The sequence below is a fragment of the Dunckerocampus dactyliophorus genome, chromosome 5, assembly GCF_027744805.1.
Source record: "Dunckerocampus dactyliophorus isolate RoL2022-P2 chromosome 5, RoL_Ddac_1.1, whole genome shotgun sequence".
Classification (NCBI taxonomy): Eukaryota; Metazoa; Chordata; class Actinopteri; order Syngnathiformes; family Syngnathidae; genus Dunckerocampus; species Dunckerocampus dactyliophorus.
In genome coordinates this window covers 16,981,397-17,002,643 of record NC_072823.1, presented here as the reverse complement: position 1 = coordinate 17,002,643, position 21,247 = coordinate 16,981,397, and the positions used below count along the sequence as shown (strand labels likewise).

Sequence of the window (21,247 nt, the reverse complement as noted above, 5' to 3'; positions counted from 1 at the left end):
TTGGAACATTCTCTTTCCATCACAGTTTCAAATTTCCCAAGACTTTTAAACGTACTTGTTCACTATGCAGATGACAAGTATTAAGCAGTGAATGCAAGTACATTTTAATAACTGTAGCAATAACTACTATACCCTCCATATCTGTCAGTGCGGCCATTTATCACCACAGCAATGAGCGGGCTTCATCATCATGGCTACAATATGTCTGCGCTCCATGTGCATTCTGATGAGATGCAAATGGATTATTTAGCCACAGATGAGATGAAGCAAAAGAAATGAAAATGAGGTGGTTGCAACCCTCAGTTCATCCATCATTATAGTTTGTTGAATAAACGGATGAAGAGGGGAGTATGGCGGAGGGAACCAAGTTTGTTGTACTTTTTCTGCATTGTTTTTGTAACTATCCAAGGTTACGGATGATAAGTAAATATAAATCAATACTTCAATTTATATATAGTGGAATCAACACATTCAGATCATTTTGGAAAAATACACCTCTTAAGTCGCACATGCCTTAGAAGTCATGCATAACGTTACACTTTTTCTTTCTTGGGATGCCGCCTGACCACAGAAGGCTATCAGTCGTGACAAACAGGAAAAAGGTGATGATGACCGTAGTACCAGAAAGGGAACTTTTGTGAACACAGGTCTTTGCCTTGGCTGCTCAGTACAATATGGCTAAATGGCACGTGATCTGCATCACAAAGTGAGCTGTGTTTTGTCTTTATGTGCTATAGTTCATACTTAACAGTGAGTACAAAATGTATTGTTTTTATAAACTGGCATGCATTTGAATGCCCACGGAGCCCCAGAGGGCACATGGAGAAAAAAAATATGATGGGTAAAAAAAAAAAAAAAAAAAAGAACAAACTTTTGCGAGATGACGCAAAACTTATGCAAGATAACGCAAAACTGTAAAGACTGTAGTACAGCTGGAAACATATTCACATATTCAAACATCCACCTCCCAAGTGAATGGTTCTAACACATTTAACCATACCTATTTCCCACCGTGGCAAAACAGACAAACAGCTACAACCCCAAAAAATAGTTGTCGATTAAAAAAAATTAAAAAAAATCTAATTAAAATATATTCTTATTCATTTATTCATTTTATTTATTCATTTTAATCACTCCATGGCATACGATGATGATTATGGCACTTTGCTTGTGTTGTACACTCCAGTACGATTTTGGAAGCTGCTGATTTTCCCATGCCCACTTTTAAACTACTGGCCTGCTGCTGTATTTTGCCAGTGCAATTAGTAATTGGACGGTCGTTTAAACAGCCGCCTGCTGAGGTACACTCCACGGGCCAGCTCATTATTATTCCTCCAAAGTGACAGTATCACAACATCTGTCTGTCCTTTTCCTGCATTGTCTCTTTCTCTTTGCTCCCATTTGCTCTTCCTGTGTTGGGGAAAAAAAACAATGTGTGCCAGGGTCTGACCCAGTTGCATTTTGTGCGCCTGTGTTTAATTAGAGACGGTTGTACTAGTGGCTGGAGTAATCAAAACATAGCAAGCAAAGCAGAAACAATACTGCTAACCTCAGCTTAACAGCAATTATTTTCATACTCTTTCCGCTTTTGCAAAATACCTGCTTTCCAACTATTAATCCTCATCAACATCAGGAATTCCCTTGTTTGAATGTGTGATAAAACATAAGCATTCCCAGTGTCCTTCACCTAATGGAAAGCAATACAAGTACCTTTCATTGATACTATGAATTATCTTTATTGTTAGCCCCGTTAGTCACATGGAGCTGGAGCTTACCCTGGATGACCTGTTCGAGTCAGCACTCAATAACTAACTCAGCCTCAACATTGTAGCCAATATAACCCCTCCAGGGATTTGTATATGAAAACATTTGATCATGGGAAAGCAAAGGAACAAAGGGCAAGTAGATTGTCTACTTAACAGATGATGAAATAGTCAAAACATAGTCTACATACTAGTGATGGGAAACTTGATTCCTTTTAAAAGTCAACAAATCTGTCCGTAAAATTATGTTACAATGGCCAAATACAATCAAAGGTATTTTTTAAGCCTTACCTTAAAAAGGTTTGAGATCTTTTTTCGACTGTAAACCGGTTGGCACAATTCCGTGCAGAACATAAATTAGGCATCTTCCCCATTCTCTCTTGCCACATCCAATGTGACGGTGATGTCGACGTATGATTCAGCACTCAATGCGGCGTCTACGTCACCTGAGAAACTTGCACATGTGCCACAACTCCACCTACCCCACTCAGTAAACTCATGAGCCCAGTACGACTCACTGAACCAGTGAGCCCACGTCAGATTACAGATTCACTTTTTGGCACCCTCATGCCGCCTTTGGCAAGTGAGTCTTGTGAGCCTAGGTTTGTGAGTGACTGGGTTATTCGCGTGCTCGTCTCTGCATTAGCAAGTGAGCAGCTCAGACAGGAACAGGAAGTGGAAAGGAGAGTTTACTTGAGGCAAGGAGCAGATCTGTTGCTTTTTCCATGGGGTTAATACCCTTATACAAATGTAGTTAGAGTAACAGTTGCACAATTCAGGCCATTACCTGGTTTCCTTTTTAATTTAGCTAGCGGCAGCAGAGTAAGTGAACGAGTTAACAGAGACGGACACCCGCGAGTCCCGGTTTAGTAAAAAGCGACTCAGTCAATACTCAACCATCTCTATTACATACTGTAATTGAAACATTGCTTACTATTAAGCAGCAAAGTGTGCAGACATTTTTGTCAACAAAAAGGAAATAGAGAAGAGTGAGTGTCCTGCCCATGAACAAACAGTAGATGGTCATTGAGTCAAAGATAGTATAAATGGTATAAAAATAGTATAAAAAATGTTGATTTAAGCAATGCAATGCAATTTTGTTAAAAAAAATATTTAAAAAAATCATTGGGATTTTAAATTTTTTATAAGTGTAAATAGAATACAGTCATGGGCCAGTTTGATATCCTCTGTGGGACAGAGTTGGCCTCAAGGCTGTCAGTTGAAAAGGGCACATTATAACCTTTAAGGTCCTCCGATTTGCTCGGATTTCAAAACAATTATCCCCATAGGATAGAAGTACGGTAATCAGTTCCAGGGTCAAAACGCTTCCATCATAAAGTACACTAGGTCCCCAACCAATGAACACAATTGGTTTCAGACGACCATTCACAAGTCGATTTGTTCTTAAGTCGAAAAAAAATAATATTACCAATGATATAGGTACTACATGTACGTGTATACATATACAGTATATGTGTATGTATGTAAATATGAGTTTGGATGCAGTAGTAATATTAAACGAGGATAATTAATGAAAAAAAACAATAATAATAAAAATGATATAATAATATGTAATGATAAATGTTATTTACCTTTGAAGAGGAGTGGTCGAGCATACGTCGTTGTGGAGGAGGAGGAGGAGGAGATATTGAAAAAAAGGACAAAACGTCGTCGTCGTTAGACTCTTCTAAAAGAGGTAGTGTTCTGTGGGTGGTGTAGAATTAAGCAGGCCTATTAACTCTTCATAAACTTTAATCACACGCTCTGTCCGGGTTGCATCGTACAGCTACAACTTAGACTTCCTCTCTCCTCTTCCTCTTTTTCCTGTACCTGTTGGTCCCATTAGCGGTGTCACAGTGCCCTCCACTGGTCAAGCATGTAGCAGTATAAATATGGAGTTCCAAAAGGAAAAATACATGAAAATATAGACCAGTCAGCTTGCGTTCATATCTCTGAATGTTCGCATGTCGGATGTTTGTAAGTTGGGGACTTAGTGTATAATAATAATAATAATAATAATAATATAAGTATATTATTACTATTTTAACATTTTAACATTAGAACTTAGTAGAAAAACAAGTTAACACAATTTGAATACAAGTGTAAAAATAAGTTAGCCACTCAAAAAACACAAAAGCCGCCAAAAGGCCAAGAAAAGGTGAGACACACACCCAGAGTATATCCTTTGTTGCTCTGAACTGAGCTTTTGTGCAATATGCTCACGACTAGACAGCAGTTCAGTTTCAATTCAGAGCGACTCATAAGCCATAATTATCGTCCTTTGGGGCTTTCGGCTAGAGGTTACTGAATCGTATTTAATTTTTATTAAATCAGCTTAGTTGTTGGCCTCAACTCCCCTAAAATACACTAGTATGTTAGTCTAGGGATGGTGGAAATACATCCATCCATCCATCCATCCATTTTCTATACCGCTTCTCCTCATTAGGGTCGCAGGGGTATGCTGGAGCCTATCCCAGCTGACTTCAGGCGAAAGGCGGGGTACACCCTGGACTGGTCACCAGCCAATCGCAGGGTACATATAGACAAACAACCATTCACACTCACATTCATACCTATGGACAATTTAGAGTCACCGATTAACCTAACATGCATGTTTTTGGAATGTGGGAGGAAACCGGAGTACCCGGAGAAAACCCACGCACACACGGGGATAACATGCAAACTCCACACAGAAATGCCCAACGGAGATTGGGTCTTCCCGATCTCCAGACTGTGTCTGTGTGGCCAACATGCTAACCACTAGACCACCGTGCGGCTGGAAATACATGATTTCAGTTATTAACAGCACACTGAAGGGATGTCCACTTCCTTGAAAACACTCAGCGACATAATCTCGAACTGTAACACACAAGTGACTTACTGTACAGTAGCTTTCGCAGTCAGAGAAGTCCTCATTCTACTACACATTAATATACAAACTGGGAATATGACTAATTGTGGTCGTCTGAAATGCTAATTCATCCGCAATCACTATGCACAAGAGAATAAAGGAGAACTGCATGAGTAGGATTTTTTTTAAAGCGTAAATGAGGATATTCCAAAAATACGCTGCAGCTTGGAAGATTAGTTTCTGTACTGTATGTACTGTATGTCCAAATTAAAATAGGCATATGACATGGATTCATTCTAGTTGCATTGCAATTTACTCCAAAATATATTAAACATACTGTCTCACCAAATGTTCTGAGATTGCTGTGATTTTGCAGTTAGGTCATAGACACCACAGTACTTACAGTAAGTGGGCCAAAAATTGCATCTTTATCTTTAATTTTGACGAATTTAAGGTATATGTCAAAGAAATAGGGTTTGTTATTGCACTTCACAATCAGACTGGTTAAGTATATATGTATTTCTGCTAAGATACACATTAATGTCACACTGACTTGCTATAATTATGTGCTCGCGGTTAGAGTGTCTGTCTCCAAAACAAGTCGTCCACATACTTATTCAGATAGCCTTGGGTGTTTGAGCATGTGAAGACTGCCCGTCATCGTCTCTGGCCCCCACAGGAGGAGATCACTCCTCTCCTCACATATGTTGTTTCCTATATTAACATGTTAGCATGAATAGTCAGAGATTTTCTCTAGAAGCCATCCGTTGATTTTACTCCTTGCATGCAGGTTTTATTCAGTTGCACCTCACATTATTCTCAAAAACCTTGTCTTGTCTGTTTTAGAGCCAGTAGCAGATTTTCCCTTGTTCGTCCCTCCGTCCGTCCATCAGTCCGTCCGTCCGTCCCTCCGTCCCTCCGTCCCTCCATCCATCCATCCATCCATCCATCCAATCATACATCCATCCATCCATTTTCCGCTTATCCGAAGTCGTGTCGTGAGGACAGCAGCCTAACCAGGGAAGCCCAGACTTCCCTCTCCCCGGCTACTTTGTGCAGCTCCTCCCAGTAGATCCAGAGGTGCTCCCAGGCCAGCTGAGAGACATATGTCCCGGGTCTTCCCCGCGGCCTCCTACTGATCGGACGTGCCCTGAACACCTCTCCAGAGAGGCATTTGGGAGGCTGACCAAATGCACGAGCCACCTCATCAGGCTCCTCTCAATGCGGAGGAGCAGTGGTTCTAGTCCGAGTCTCTCCCGGCTGACAGTGTTTCTCACCTTATCTCTAGCCTGTCACCCTACACAGAAAACTTGCTTGTACCCACGATCTTGTCTCTTCGGTCACTAGTCAAAGCTCATGATCATACTGTAGGTGAGGGTAGGAACGTAGATCGACCAGTAAATTGAGAGCTGTGCCTTTCGGCTGAAGTCTGTTTTCACCACAACAGACCAATGCAGTCTGCATCACTGCAGATGGCGCTCCAGAAACCCTGAATAACCTTACCAGGAAAGCTGGGGAGTGTGATCCCACAATATTTGGAACGCACCCTCTGGTTTCCCTTCTTAAAAAGGGGGAACATCAAACCAGAGGCAATGTCACCCACGACACCCCCACTGCATCCAGGACCTTAAGGAACTCCAAGTGGATGTTATCCACCCCCGAGGCTCTGCCAATGAGGAGCTTTTTGACCACTTTGGCATCCTCAGCCCCAGAGATTAGAGAACCCACCGTGAAGTCCCCAGCCATTGTTTCCTCAGTGGAAGACGCGTCCGTGGGATCGAGCAGGTCTTTGAAGTATTCCTTCCACCAGTCCACAACATCTCGAGCCGAGGTCAGTCGCATGCCATCCTCACCATACATGGTGTTAAAAGTGTACTACTTCCTCATCCTGAGACGGTGGATGATGGTCCAGGCTTTTTTTGAAGCTGTCTGGAAGTCGTTCTCCATGGCTTCCCCGAACTCTTCCTATGTCCGTGCTGCAAATTGAATTATCTCACAACAGGCACAATCATCCCTACTAAAAATCCAAAATAAAAAAAGGGCTACTGTTGCGGCCATAACCCACGGCAAGCTGAAATTCAACTCTGAAATCCTGACGTCACTTTCTCTCGGCCAGTCACTTTCCTCCCCTTGGGAACACATTTATAGCAACACATCAAAGAATGAGTCTTATTTATGTCTTAAAAGATAGACAAGATATATATGTATATATATATATACATAAAAAATATATATACTGTATATATATATATATATATATATATATATTTTTTTTTTTAGTAAAAAAAAATAACAAATGGTTATTTAAAATGGGACTTTTCTTTACTTTAGACTTTAGAAATTTAATTTTTGCAGCGTACAGTTAGGTTCTCAGCTGGAGCAGGGACAGCTGGACACACGTGCTCCTAATCAGGCCGCATGCTACTTAGGCTGAGTAGAGGCAGCTGGGATACGCCGGTTCTTCTGACCTATGCCACGGTTCGTCTGCTCTTCTACCAGCGCTCTCATCGCTCTCAAGTTTTCTCCTGCACCACTTGAGCTGACGTCTCCCCTCTTGGTATAGTCCAGTTGTCCCTGCCTTCCTAGCCAGAGAACCTTTCACGTTGTTATTTTTTTCCCTCGTGTGCAGCCAGCAGCTGCCACCAGCACCCTTAGTTATCCCTTTGTTGCTTACCTTAGCTTGAACCTGTCTCTCGAGGACATTAAAGAACTGTTAATTGCTCCAACTGCCTCTGCATTCTGTGGTCCACCGCACACACCATAACAGTTTCGCCTCTCATCTGAGCAGACTTCATCAGTTCATGCTCAATAACTAGGTAGAACAGCTCTACTTTGACAAGCTAGGACAGCTCGAGTCTGAATGTTCAAAGACAACCTCATCACTCCAGTCGCAATCAAATAAACGCCCTGAGAGTGAGTAATTGAATGTGTCTTTTAAGGAAAAATTTACATTTTATCATTTACAATCCTTATGTGAGACATGCACACGCATGTTTTTGTCTTTTCTGTGCATTCTAAAGATATACAAATAGCTAAAAAGAGACAGCTAAGAATGCATGTAATGGGAAGCACCTATTCCACCTATAAAGCCTTCTGAAAAAAGTCCCAAAACTGCCAACAACGCTCCATTTACATAATGTGACCTGCATATTAACCAAGCTTGTTATTATTATTGTTATTAACATTGTTATGCTGAAGTGCTACTTTACTAGTGTAGTGACACCTCGCCACACCACCCCCTGCTAGCTACTAGCCGGCCAGCGACTAGCTTCACCGCACACTCGCTCAAAGGGCGTCAGCGCCTCGCTCACAATGCCTCAGGCCACTAACGAAAGGTAACACATGTTGGAGCTGCCGCCACTGCTGCTGTGTTTTTGTTTTTGAGTTTGGAAGAATGAATGCGAGGTGTAGCGTTCGTTTCTTTGTTGTTGTGTGAAATCAATGCACCCAGGACGGAAGTTCCATGGTAATGCTGAAAATGATGAAACTACTGTGTTACATGTTATCATGAATGTGCCTGTTTCTAACTAGTCACACAACGTTGTTGGAGGTTTTTGGAAGTGTTTGAATAGCAAGCTTTGTAGGTAGAATACTGTATGTGTGTCCCATTACGTGCATTAAGTAGCTGCCTCTTTTGAACTGTTTTTATATCTTTGCAACACACAGAAAAGAGACATGTGGATAAGCATTGTGGATGAAGGGCAAAATTCCAAAAAAGTGCAGTTTTCCTTTAAAAAAAATACAGATAAAAACCTTCCCATATTATATTGTGTTATTGCGTGTTAGACTGCATGAGAATTTTAGGAAGAATAGAAGGGCCACATTGTGGATGTCTACCACCATTATTTTTTTCCAGTTAGTTTAACAAATACATGTTCTAATGGGGTATTTTGCCTTTAATGACACATGGTTGCCAGGTCATCCAGCTGCCAACATCAGCATACAAAAGACAACAATAAGTTCTATCTGCACAGTTCTCGTTCATCGTAGCACCTCAGAGTGCTCATTCTGCAGTGCTGTCCATAAGCATCTGGCTTTGGGAATTAAAGGCAAGCAGCTGCTTTGCACTGCAATTTGTTCACCTCGCCAAGTTTTTCCTAAACAATTTCACTTTGTGTGCTTTCCCTGCTGGTGTTCCTGTGCTTGTTAATGGTCTCATCTTTCATCCTGTGCTCTAAACATTCTCCCCATATTCTGCGTATCGTCCATGACACATCCCGCCTTCTATTTTCTCGTCTGGCTTCCTGGTCTTATTCAATAGTTTGTATCTTCCTCAGTTGTGTCGAGACTAATGTATTATACTACGGTAATGTATTGCTTATACACAACAGCCATTACACTCGGTCTGAAATATCCTGTGGGTGAGCATATTGGTTTTTCCATGCTTACTCTGCTGTGTGTACTTGAGTATGACGTGCATCTAGGGAGTATCACAGCAAGTCAATGTTGATACGTATGCATAATCATGATAGCATCTGCACCCCCGACAACATCCCCTATATGCAAACTTATAGTGCTGTGGTAGCTGCTGCGTGGATTACTGCAATTTTACTGTATTTCAAATTGTCACATTAATTATATGTGAAGTCTGCATTTAGCAAGTATAATGTAGGCTATGACTTTATTATTTAGGTTTGTGTTATTTATTGTTATGCAAGATAGCAATTATCATTATTAACTGGTGGGAGGAACAATTACATTAATTATACGACACGCCTATGATGAGCAGAGTTGCATTTGCGTATGGGATTTCACTTATTTTGAGTTTTTTGTTTATTTCTATTATGCAAGGTGGTGGTTATCATTAATGAGTGTCAGAATGAAAAATCACTTTATTTATATCCATATATTTTCTAGGCCGCCTATCCTCATTAGGGTCACGGGGGTATGCTGGAGCCTATCCCAGCTGACTTCAAGCGATAGGCGGGGTACACCCTGGACTGGTTGCCAGCCAGTCACAGGGCACATATAGACAAACAACCATTCACACTCACATTCATACCTACAGTATGGACAAGTTTGAGTCACCAATTAACCTAACATGCATGTTTTTGGAATGTGGGAGGAAACCGGAGTACCCGGAGAAAAGTCACGCACGCACGGCGAGAACATGCAAACTCCAAATTGCAAATTCCCAACAGAGATTCAAACCCAGATCTTTCCGACTGTGTGGCCAACATGCTAACAACTAGACCACCGTGCGGCACTTTATTTATATGTCATTATTTATATATCGAGACATAATTGAGGCAATTAGGCCAGGGGGTGCCACAGAATCAGGAAAAAAATAACCTTCAGTGTAATTAGGGACAATATATACTGTATAATATATATTTTATATATATATTTTTTATATTTTTTTTTCAAGCCAATGCCGATAACCTATTTAAATCCATTATTTTTTTAAATTATGACTTAACTTTAGTTTGTGCACACCTGAACGAGTTGTATTTGACTGTACCAGTAGATTTGTCTTTACCAAATATCATGAAATCACTACTATTAACAAAACATAAAAAAACAGCCGAGGCTCAGAAGTACAATCTGTGGCTCCAAGAGGTTTACTAGACGGCAAAATCCAGTATCTTCAATGATAGTAAAGGGCTGTTCATCCAGCACCATCATTTTTATGATGAACTCACACATCGTTGTTGCCCTCAGGTCGACTCTGGCAAACTTTTCAAACGCACCGGCAATAGGAATAAGATCCGAGCATCGTAGCGATGCTGTCGTTTCAGGTGGCAGATAAGGTTTGAGCTTCATATTTTTTTACCTCATCGCGGAATATTTGCAGCGAATTTGGAGCATTTGGCGAAATGCGTTCCTCCGAAATAGTGCGAAGTTTGCAGGCCGTTTGCATCACAGAAGAGCGCCGTGTGATTTGCTCACTGCAACCCACCTACATCACAGTACTTGTAATCTCACTTTACTGGAACCTTTTTTAATTTTGCGGTTATCCGAGCTATTTTATGCTTAATTTTCATTGCCTAATTGATATAACTGACCAGTCCAAGGTGTACCCCACCTCTCGCCTGAAGTCAGCTGGGATAGGCTCCAGCATAACCCTGTGACTCTAATGGCGCATAGAAAATTGATGGATGGATAATTGATATGACTGCAAATACCAAATAAATATTTTTTGTACATAGTTTTGCATATACTGTAGTTGTATATTGGTATTTGATATAGCTTTGGTATGTACTGTAGTTATTGGATTTTGTTTTGTATTTGTTATTTCTATAAGTTTTTATGTGCAAACTGTGTAGTTATTTAAATTGTTTGATGCTGATAGTATATCTAATTCATTACTATCATTATTATTTATTGACTTATTTACAGGATTTTTTTTCAGTAAATCATTGTTAAGCATGTAAATTGGATTAATGTATTGGATTTAAGCATGGCAGGCTTTATATGGATGTGTGTTTTTTTAGCACTTTTACTGATAAAGACGTTACGGTTTGATTTGGCCTAAGTTGATTAGTCATGGCTGTGGAGTGGGGCGCACAGATGAAATCATGTAAAGGCGACTATTGTGGTTACCAAGGGTTACAGTGTGGTTGGCACATGTGCAGTTGAATAAACGGAGCTGACACGTCCTCTCCAAAGAGCACAAGTTAGTGAGTTTTTGTCCTGTAAAGAGTGACTCTGGACGCCCTACACATTGGACGGTATACTCGATTCAGTTTGCCTGTGATCTCATTGCCACGCTTTATACTGGATATATACTTATATACTTTATATAGTGTTGGATCACATCGAGTCATACAAGTGCTTCGAAAGTTAAGTCCAACTTTAAGCCTTTCAAATTCATGGTTGGCCGCTTCAGGACAAGATAAAAGGCATGTAGGATATAAATTCACTTTAATATCTATCTACAGATGAAAGTTAAAATCTGATGGTGCGAAGTATGTACATTTTGGCCCGGAATTACTGTGCACATGCAATTTCTAATGTAGCGTGGAAACGATTACAGCGTGCTGCTGCACTGTGAGTGCGAGGTCTAAATGATGACATTTGGTTTTCTTCCCTGGACTTTTTGATGATCAAAAAAATGTAAATGGCTACTCTTTTAAAACAAATGTCACAGCCCAAGTTATTCTATATTTTGTAGTACGGTTGTACTTGCCAATGTCTGTGGGTCGATCAGACCCCACCTTGTCCCACTGCACTGAGGCCAGAAAGGTGAATAATTCATCCACTTTTGAGTATTTATCTTGTCTTTGATGGTCTGATGATCCTAACAAATGACCATGTGGTACAGTGCTGCAGGTACACCATTTGTCATACCCGTCAAGTCCAATCTGCTGCGATCAGAGGCTCTGACTGATCGACTCTGTCAGCACGGTCCAGATGAGACTAGCTCATCAGACAGCAAATGTTGTGTAATCCATCGCGTGACACCTGAAGGATGGGCCTGACGTCCCTGGAGGTCTTTGACATACAGACAAGCATATTGGCTATCTCTCCACTTCCTGGCTCGCCCCCCACTTTAGTTCACTGTCAGCACTCAAGCTGATGTGTATCCTGTTTGGGCCGACTTTCTCGTTGTATTGGATGACGTGACTTGACGCGCTTTAACTGATGACACTGTATTTGATCGTGGTGATTTAAATTGGATTGGCTGACCTTTTTCATGACACCTTACCTGATGAATCCCTTGTTTGTTTTGATGTCCCGTGATCGAGCGGCTTGGCACCTATGGGGGACCACTTGATCGACAGCTTAATTGCGCTGTGTTGTCTCTTCTGAAGTGACCAGGGTGTGTTGCTCTGTCCCACAGGATTAAAGAATGGGTTGATCAAATGCAGAAAGAGCTCGTCACCCTGGCAGACACGGCCACAGCCGGCAAGAGTCTAACCCAGGTACAGCCATACCTTTAATGGTGATTTCACTTAGGGTTTATTTGCACTAATATGCAACTTTGGGTGTAGATTTTTCTCAGAAACAAGCACCTCTACACTGTGGAGCAGAATGATGCAGAGGAGCTTGTGGCCAGAGCAGCCAGGAACATTGAACAGCTGCTCCGCAAGAGGTCTGCAGCCTTGGAGGTAAGACTGGAAACACTCAATGAACTAACCATCTGTGTGGAGGTGGAACGTCGGTCTGCTAACACGGCCTAATGCAGAGAAACACCAGCCAATGATCAGACATTGTCACTATTGAATACTGTTTAACTCCATTCATGGTGAAGCTGGAGCCTATCTCAGCTGAATTTGTTGGTGGAGAAAGGACCTAACTGACACTGTGGTTTATAGTGGACTCCAAAATTCAAACAATTTGATGGTCAACACTAAATTTCACCTAAAATATAAATGTAAAAAGTCCAATGGTCTAATACGGAATCCAATGTAAACAAAACTGGACAAAAATCTTACTTTTGCCTTCTATTCTGTATTTGTTTAAGAAAAAGGTAATGACTAGGAGTGTCACAAGCTCTCGTGTCACAAGATCTCATGAGATTAAAAATTGACACGATTTTTCAAAAAAATGTCTCGTGGGCACTATGCCTGGGACGATATTAAGTAAATGAATTAATCACATAATAAATGAAAATGAACTCGATACATTTGTTGGCCTCAATGTATTGCCAAGTGCATGCGTGTCTGTTTTCCTTGTCACCCGTCTTCAAACGGTCAGGTAGATAGTTCAACTGTGCACTGGTTTCAGCACCATGGCACATTTGTTCCATAGAACAAAGGCGTAAACAGAGTGAGCCCTTTTGTCAGTCATACAGTCTCTTTGTCTCGGTGGGTGGAGGCAGCACTGCTAGCATACTATAATAGCATTTAATAGCATTAAATTAATAGATTGCAAGATATTGTAACATATTTTTTCACTGTCCTTTTCTTAAAATCTTGTTTCGTCTCCTAGACCTAATCTCGTGTGTATCTTGACACCCCGACTAATGGCATTTAAAAAAATGAGGTTTTACCAAGTTATACAATTAACAACAGTTATTTCTATATCTTCTTCAAGGATTTACATGACAATTCATCGTGAATATCTGCACCCATCCGTGCATGTTGTGGGTTTTGCCATTTGGCTCCTTGTTGGAGGGCGGCAGGTTGTGTTAGTGGTGCCGGGGCATTGGGGGTTGGGCGTGTGCATTTGGGGCTTGGGGACGCTTTGGCTTCATCCTTGGGTTTTGCTTGAGAGCCTGATGTGCCTGGCTCTTTGTGAATCGTATATATTCAATACAGGAAGTGAACACATGTATTAGTGATTGCTGTGATGGGGGGTATGATTAACTGATTGACTGCCAGCCATGTTCAGAGCAGAGAGCGCCATACTGACTTTTTGGGCATATTTGCTGAACTTTCAAGACCCACAGAATATTGAGTTTTCTGATTACATGAACATTGCAAGTATCTAACGAAACTTTAGACTCTCTTCTTTCATCAGACAAAAAAAGTTTGTTTCTGGCCTTTTTGGGTCTTTAGATATTGGCGGTAAAACATAGGGTAGTTTCAGCAAAAACACCTGATTTTGACCAAAAACAGAGAAAATAAGCTTTTTCTGCAGAGAAGCAGAGTGACGGTGGGGTCTGCTGGATGTGGGGATGAATCCCTGCTGCTGACCGATCCAGACGGCAGCCACTCGTCAGGGTTCTGAGTCACCCGACTCTGAACTGCTTCCTGTCTCAGGCTTCGGTATCGCGCCACATGGCTCAGCAACGCTAACCACTAGCTTGTTGCTTCGGCTGCCATTGTCAACTGCATTTGTGTCTACGTCACCTACATCACCCAAGTCACCTTCATGTTTTGCGATCACGTCACTACTAAAGACCGATCCACCGCCAGCGCTTTTAAAGTGCATTTTTATTTATTGAATGTAGCTGGAAATGATGCAAGGAAGTGGCAGAAGTTTAGCATTTAATTTTTCATTTTTTTTACAATGACAATTAAATGCAATTAACTTTGGCACAAAAAACTTCCACTTGTTTATCAGAAGAATAATCCCATTCTGGTTTTGGAGATTTTTGAAAAGTAAAGAGTGATCACTCTTACACTGTACTTTGGATTGCAATATAATTGGATCCAAGTACACCCACTGCTCTAAAAGTTCAAAAAATAAATTAGGGCTTCCTCCCTACAGCAACATGCTGAGCTTCAGTGATGCTGCATTTGCAAACTTAATTGTGTTGGTCTATAGAGTGGGATTATTGGTCTATAATTTTCCCTAAACTAAATTGAGTTGTAATTGTAAATGTGAAATGGTTTACATAACATTCATAATTACATTTATTAAATGCCTTTCAACAAACATCTTTAGTTGAGTTGATTAACATGTTATTTCCCAAAACATCCACTTTCTAGTTCCGCCGCCATCTGGCTCTTAATTAACTGAATCATATGTTGAATTGTTTGGTTGGCCGAGTGTTCATTGTCCCAAGGGAAACTGAATTGGATTGTTTGCTTTTCCTATGATAAATAAGCACCATTGTCCTCTAAGAGGAAGCCGCCGCACTCCTAATGTTGTAGGATGGGAGATTCTGTTCAGTGCCAAAAGGTTTTCTAAGTAGCAAGGAATAAACATTTTACAGAAATTACTGTCAGTGTAGTGAAATACAGCAATACACAGTACAGTGCATTCCTTGCAAAGCTGTTGTAAGGGCACACCAATACTACACAGAGCAGTTATTTCTCACACAAAGAAAATACTTGATTACATTTGAACTAGACTTTTTTCCATGGTTGCCGCACCCCCAATAAACCCCAGAGCAATACTGAATTCCAGAGAAAGTGAACATTTTAGAGGAAAAATACAATGTTTTGCGATACAGTGGTACCTCAGTTTTTGTAGGATTTGTTTTTTAATTAAAATTATTGCCAAAAATAGTGTATGTCTAGGTTTTTGTACACTCATCTTGATTCACTTATGGCCAAAAATTGCGCCTAACAAATTACTAGTCCTGGGAATGAAGTACGCAAACAAAGCATCCACACGTTGGTGAATAAGCAGCCTCTGTGAAGAACGGCTAGTGGACACTTCCGATAGATTCTGGCCAGGGAGTCCTTTAATAATCTTTATTATGTATGTAACTCTGTGTCTACCCCCTTTTTTGTTGTCAGAGCAGAATCTATTAAGCACTGTGCTCCCTGTGCTATCAATGCAGCTGGTCATGTGATGAGGACTGTTACAGCGTAACTCTGAATGTTACAATAGGCTTTCAGACAGTCTATGTGCTTTTTTTTTTTAATTGAGCACGACTGCAAAACCATCCACCACGGAGCCACAGAAAGCTGCAAATTGTAGCATACTGCTGTGGGGTTGTGGAGTCACGACAGTGTGACGTGTTGCCGTAAAAAGCTGTCTCTGGCACATGCGTGTGATTGCATCACTTGATGTGAGCACACAGTTGTTGTTTGTGCATTCTTGGATATAACACGAGTGCCAGCACTTAAATAAAGGTAAAAAAGATGTGAAAAGAAAAGTCACAGCAAAATGTATAACTCCTCTGCCCTCCTCCCTCATTACATTTTTGCCAAATAGAGTCTTCAGTAAAGGCAACAATTATGTTAAATGTAGAGCCTATCCCAGCCGACTTTGGGGGTGAGGCAGGGTACACCCTGGACTGGTTGCCAGCCAATCGCAGGGCACATATAGACAAACATTCATTCACACTCACATTCATACTTATGGTCAATTTAGAGTCTCCAATTAACCTAACATGTATGTTTTTTGGAATGTGGGAGGAAGCCAGAGTACCCGGAGAAACTCCACACAGAGATGTCCAACAGAGATTCGAACCTAGATCTTCGAGATCTCCTGGCCAACATGCTAACCACTAGGCCACTGTGTGGCCCTTATCCCTTTCAGTTGTCATTTATATGCATTTGACATTGTTTTCTGCGTGTAAAACTTTGAACATCCCTCCCTCACTCTATTGCGGTTTTTCAAACATGAATTGATTAATAAATGATCAGTGTTCCATGGTTGACTATGGCTTATTACGGTAGTCAAAAACTATTCATATTTAAGGAAATTGTGTCATGTTTCGCAGAACAGGGGTGAGTGCTTCCTGTCCTGCACTCTTATTTTGGCAAGGTATACTTCCTGCTGGCTGGAAGAGGCAGCCGCGTCACGCCTGGTGGCCGCGCAGCTTTCGCCAATCACCATTAGTGGCTGTTAAAAGGCCAGCGCCGTACGTCTGACAGCGCTGGTTCATTGTTGTTGCTGTTGTTCCTTGTCTCCGCACCGGCGCTATCACCTGAGGAGTATACTTACCTGGATTTCCAAGTACCTTGTTATCTCAGAGCCGTTTTTCCTCTGTCGCCTTTTGTTTGTTCCTGTTCATGCACCATTAAAGGTCCTTTATTTTTGCACGCCATCGCCTTGTCTCTGCATACTGAGGGTCAAACACTCGACAGCCACTACCACTCCGTGACAAATTGTACATCTTTTTTTCCCAAATTAAGCATTTTCAAGCATAAAAATGACTAAATGAACTAAAATACTAATACAGTATAAGCCATTAAGACCACAACTTGTCCATATATTATTCTACATTGGTCACTAGGTGTCAGTAATTGTTCTGTCAGACCACCACCAAAGCACCAGACTTGAACAACCGGCTTTTATTGCAGGTTTAAATTATCTCAGAACGGGCACAATAATAATAATAACATAATAATAATATTCATCATCATCATCATCATCATAATAACACGGGATATTGTTGCAGCCATAGCCCACAACAGCCTAAAACTGAACTCTGAACCCCCGACGTCACTTCCTGTCTGCCATCGAAAGAAGAAGATGCAAGCGTCTTCGTCACATACACAAGAATGGAAAGGCGACAGTGCGTAGGGATACGGCGGGAGACAAATTTGTGAGGTCTGATTTTTTTCGAGTAGCCGTTTTTATGATGCAAATGCATAAATCTTTTGAACGCATATTGTTTTGAGAAGTCAAACTCTTTAAATGTCCCAGCAACGGAGCGGAACTACGTTCCTCGTCATGGAACTCCGACCAGAGCTGGACTCCAGGAACCATGTGGGGGGGGGTAAGCCACTGTTGATGTAGTACACTGCTGATGGGGATGTCATACCAATACCGCTTCATCCGAACTATCCCTTTAGTTGCAGTCAGCGGGTGCGTGATCTACAAAATCAAATATCCGTGTCTCAAATTAGCACTGAGATCAAAATCATTGCCATTGACAGCCATGGCTGCAGGCAACCACCTGATGTAGTTTTTATTAACTGCAAAAGATGGCAGTATCTGCATTTGATGTATCCAGTTTCATCTACCTCTGCATGCACTTGAAAATGTTGGTTGCGCTACTCAGCTGTTGGTGTGAAACTCGTGTGTTACCACTGTACTGTTTGATACAATGAACTCATGAAGTCATCAATAGTAATTACCACATTGGTTCTGCTGCACATTTTTGCAGTCTTCATTTTTAGTCTTGTTGTTTAAACACGTTTTTAGTATAGTAGTAGTCCACTAAGTTATTAAAATACTTTACTCTTTTACGATCAAAATTGTCTACTAAATAGTCTACTAAATTGTCATCAAAAAAGAGACTCCATAGTGAAGGCATGTCAACTGAAAAGCAGGAATTCAGTGAGCTAATGGAAGCTCTGACCCTGAGGAGTTTGTTTTTTTACCATAGAACTGGGTCATGTAGATTCTCATCTCTGTTTTCATGCATTCAGTGGACGCTGGTAGCACCCTTCCCTTAGTGCTTTGAGAAGGCATGGTCTTCTGATTAGTAATGCAGACAGACTTAGTTCATAAACACATCTTCTGCCAAGTGTATATTTCATATATCCTACGTTAGCTGCTGATATGGAAGCAATGGCAAGAAATTTTGCTCCCTGGGAGTGATAGACGTGTGTGTTATGAGGATGTGTGGCACTTGATTATAGAGGGGTCAGGAAGCCTAATGCCAACAGTCCATCTCAAAACATCGATCAGCTCTCGCTCTGTATTGCATCTTTATGTCACGTCCTGCCCTGTGAGTGACCTCAAGGCATATTGATATTGCCTTCTATGTCCTGAGGTTGCACATAAATGGATGAATTAATGACAAATACACTGCTGTGATCACACACACACACACACACACACACACACACACACACACACACACACACACACACAGACCCATTCAAGCAAATAAATCATCCAGTAAGCTGTCAAGCACAGTCCAACTTTCACCCTTCTGTCCGTCTCTGATCTCAAACTCTATGCATGATGGACGAGCTTGACAAAGGCGGCGGTTTAACCAGCCACCTGTGCGTGTGGCTATGCATGTCTACTCATGCTTCCATAAATAAGCGTGTGGGAAGAGTGTGGCATGTATTATTAATGAGCACTTGGCTGCACACTGTTAGGAGAGAGCACACTATCAAAGGATTTACAATCTCTGCTTCAGCCTTCATATCCAATGGGCACACTCACATTGGCATGTAGTGAAGTAGTGAAGTAGTGCATTTTATTTTTTATGCTCTTTGGCTATAGTGACACTCTAGTAACTGAAGTTTAATTACATAAATAAAACCATAAATAAAACCTGTAGACAAAAAAAAGTAAATAGACCAAAATATAGTGGTGCCACAAGAGCAAAAGGTTTCAAATATGACTATTACTCATCCACAGAATAATTAGTGTAGAAATGTCCTCATGACATGTGACAAACAGTAAAAGTAACAGTAACTACAGAGCGCTTCAGGCATTTACTAGGGAGGAGGTACTTATTGTTGTTTTATTACAGTATTATTATATAATCATATTGGACATTTCCTGATAAAGGTTGCACCAGGAAGGACATTCGGCGTAAACACTTACAGGTATACAAACAGCCAAGTCAATTCATGCGATTGACTCGCTGTGGCGACCTCTAAAGGGAAAAGCCATAAGGAAAAAAATAGCAGTACTAAATTGTATTAATTTGCCAGTAGCATAACATGACTACCTTCACATGGTGGTATGGTATGGTCAGAAGAAAAGGTAATTGCTGTCACTTAATGATACCACCTTGTCTTGATTCCTGAAAGGAAGGAGGCATTTTCGTCGTCCCTCGCTACATCGTGGTTTGAAGATCGCGTCCTCACTCTATCTAACTTAACTAACTAATAAATGATCGCTGTTTTGTGGTTGCATACGGCCTATTTTTAGTAAAAAAAAAATGCATATTTGAGCAAATTGTATGTATTCTTGGCCAAACACACCATTAATGTGATGGATTTGTAGGGGATTCCTATCGCCATTGGACCAAATTACATAAAAAAAAAAGTCTATATTTTGTTTTCATAACTTTTGATGGACGTTATTTATAATTGCGGTGTCGCAAATGGGCCATACAGTGGATGTAGTTTGCATGTTGGCCTCACAGTCTAGAGACTGAGGGTTCGAATCTCCGCCTGGGCATTTCTGTGTGGAGTTTGCATATTCCCCCGTGCTTTTTTTGGGTACTCCAGCTACAAAATGGATGGGTGTAAATAAATAAGCTTACCTTGATATTAGAAACAGCTCTCAGTATGATACAGTCCAATACACAACCAAAGAGTCCAGATAACACTGACATTGTCAATCAAATCTGTGCATTACTATCTTTGTGAAGACAGTATACAGTAGTTGGCACAGCTTTAGTATTGGCTCTCAGGATTGTGCAGGTGTACTCAGTGCAGTAGCTGGTGAGTGCATAAGAACATGTTTGTTTTACCAAAAAGGTATTGAGCTGTTTGGGGTTTATAGTAAACACCTCTACCCTTGAGAGGGCATGAGAAAAAGGATGGTGGAGGCTGTAGATGACCACACTGAAAGTGTGCGAAGGGGCCGGAGGCCTAATTAAAAACTAAATTATTGATGCTGCAGAATTATGTAGGCAAAAGGCAAACTGATAAAAGTCCATAGACAGACATTAGCTTATGCACACACATTAAGTGGGCGTTAATAGATGTTCGACATCAGAGGCCACATAGAGTTTGCTTTGGCTTGAACAGTCTGCATGAATGTGTGTTCTCATGTGTTTGAGATGACAGAATGCTGTGACAAATGGGCTGGTCTTCATACCACTTAAAGTAATACCTCAGCCAACACCTCTAAACTCTGCAGCAAATGGGATGAGTGTAGCTGGTTTATGAGAATACTTGCAAAGTTACGTACAGTAAATCACAATGGCTATAAAAGTAACCACTGCAGATGTGAACATTAGATATAGTGGAGATAGTAAACAACTAGGGCAATGTGACGCAATAAGAATATCATGATTCCTTTATTTATATTACTGTACACTGCCCCTTTTACTGTTTACATTTCTAACTGGAATAGTGCATGGATGCTCAGAGCAGGTCGAAGGCTGGATTTAACCTGCAGGTCTACATAATACGCCACGGGCTGCAGTCGGCAATCGCTTTTCTTATGGCTTATACAGTACACCTCATGCACCACATGTAGACCATTTTAATGGCTATAGTTTTGATTTACCATGGATGTTTTTTTATTTACCACGGGTGTGTTGCCACAGGCATATACATCGTGAATAAGCATTTTTTTTTTCTTCATAGTGTCATGACCCATGTCCGAATTGTGCCACATGGGAGCAAAAAGTCCCTTGCGCCATGTTGTGTCAGTCTAGCCTAAGCCTTTACTACCTTATGCATCTATAGTGTTACTGTCA

The 21,247-nt window shown here is 41.0% G+C and overlaps 1 protein-coding gene across 8 annotated transcripts in view; it reads left to right on the top strand.

Moving 5' to 3' along the window:
• Positions 1-21,247, top strand: part of LOC129181053 (voltage-dependent calcium channel subunit alpha-2/delta-1) — a 105,574-nt gene that overhangs the window by 2,931 nt on the left and 81,396 nt on the right. For all 8 annotated transcript variants that reach the window (XR_008570349.1, XM_054775705.1, XM_054775707.1 and 5 more), the window contains exons 2-3: positions 12,398-12,479; positions 12,549-12,665. Coding sequence is in view for 7 of the 8 variants with exons in the window: in XM_054775705.1 (XP_054631680.1) it covers positions 12,398-12,479; positions 12,549-12,665 (199 nt within the window). In the remaining variant the exon portion in view is untranslated. The remainder of the gene's footprint in view (positions 1-12,397; positions 12,480-12,548; positions 12,666-21,247) is intronic.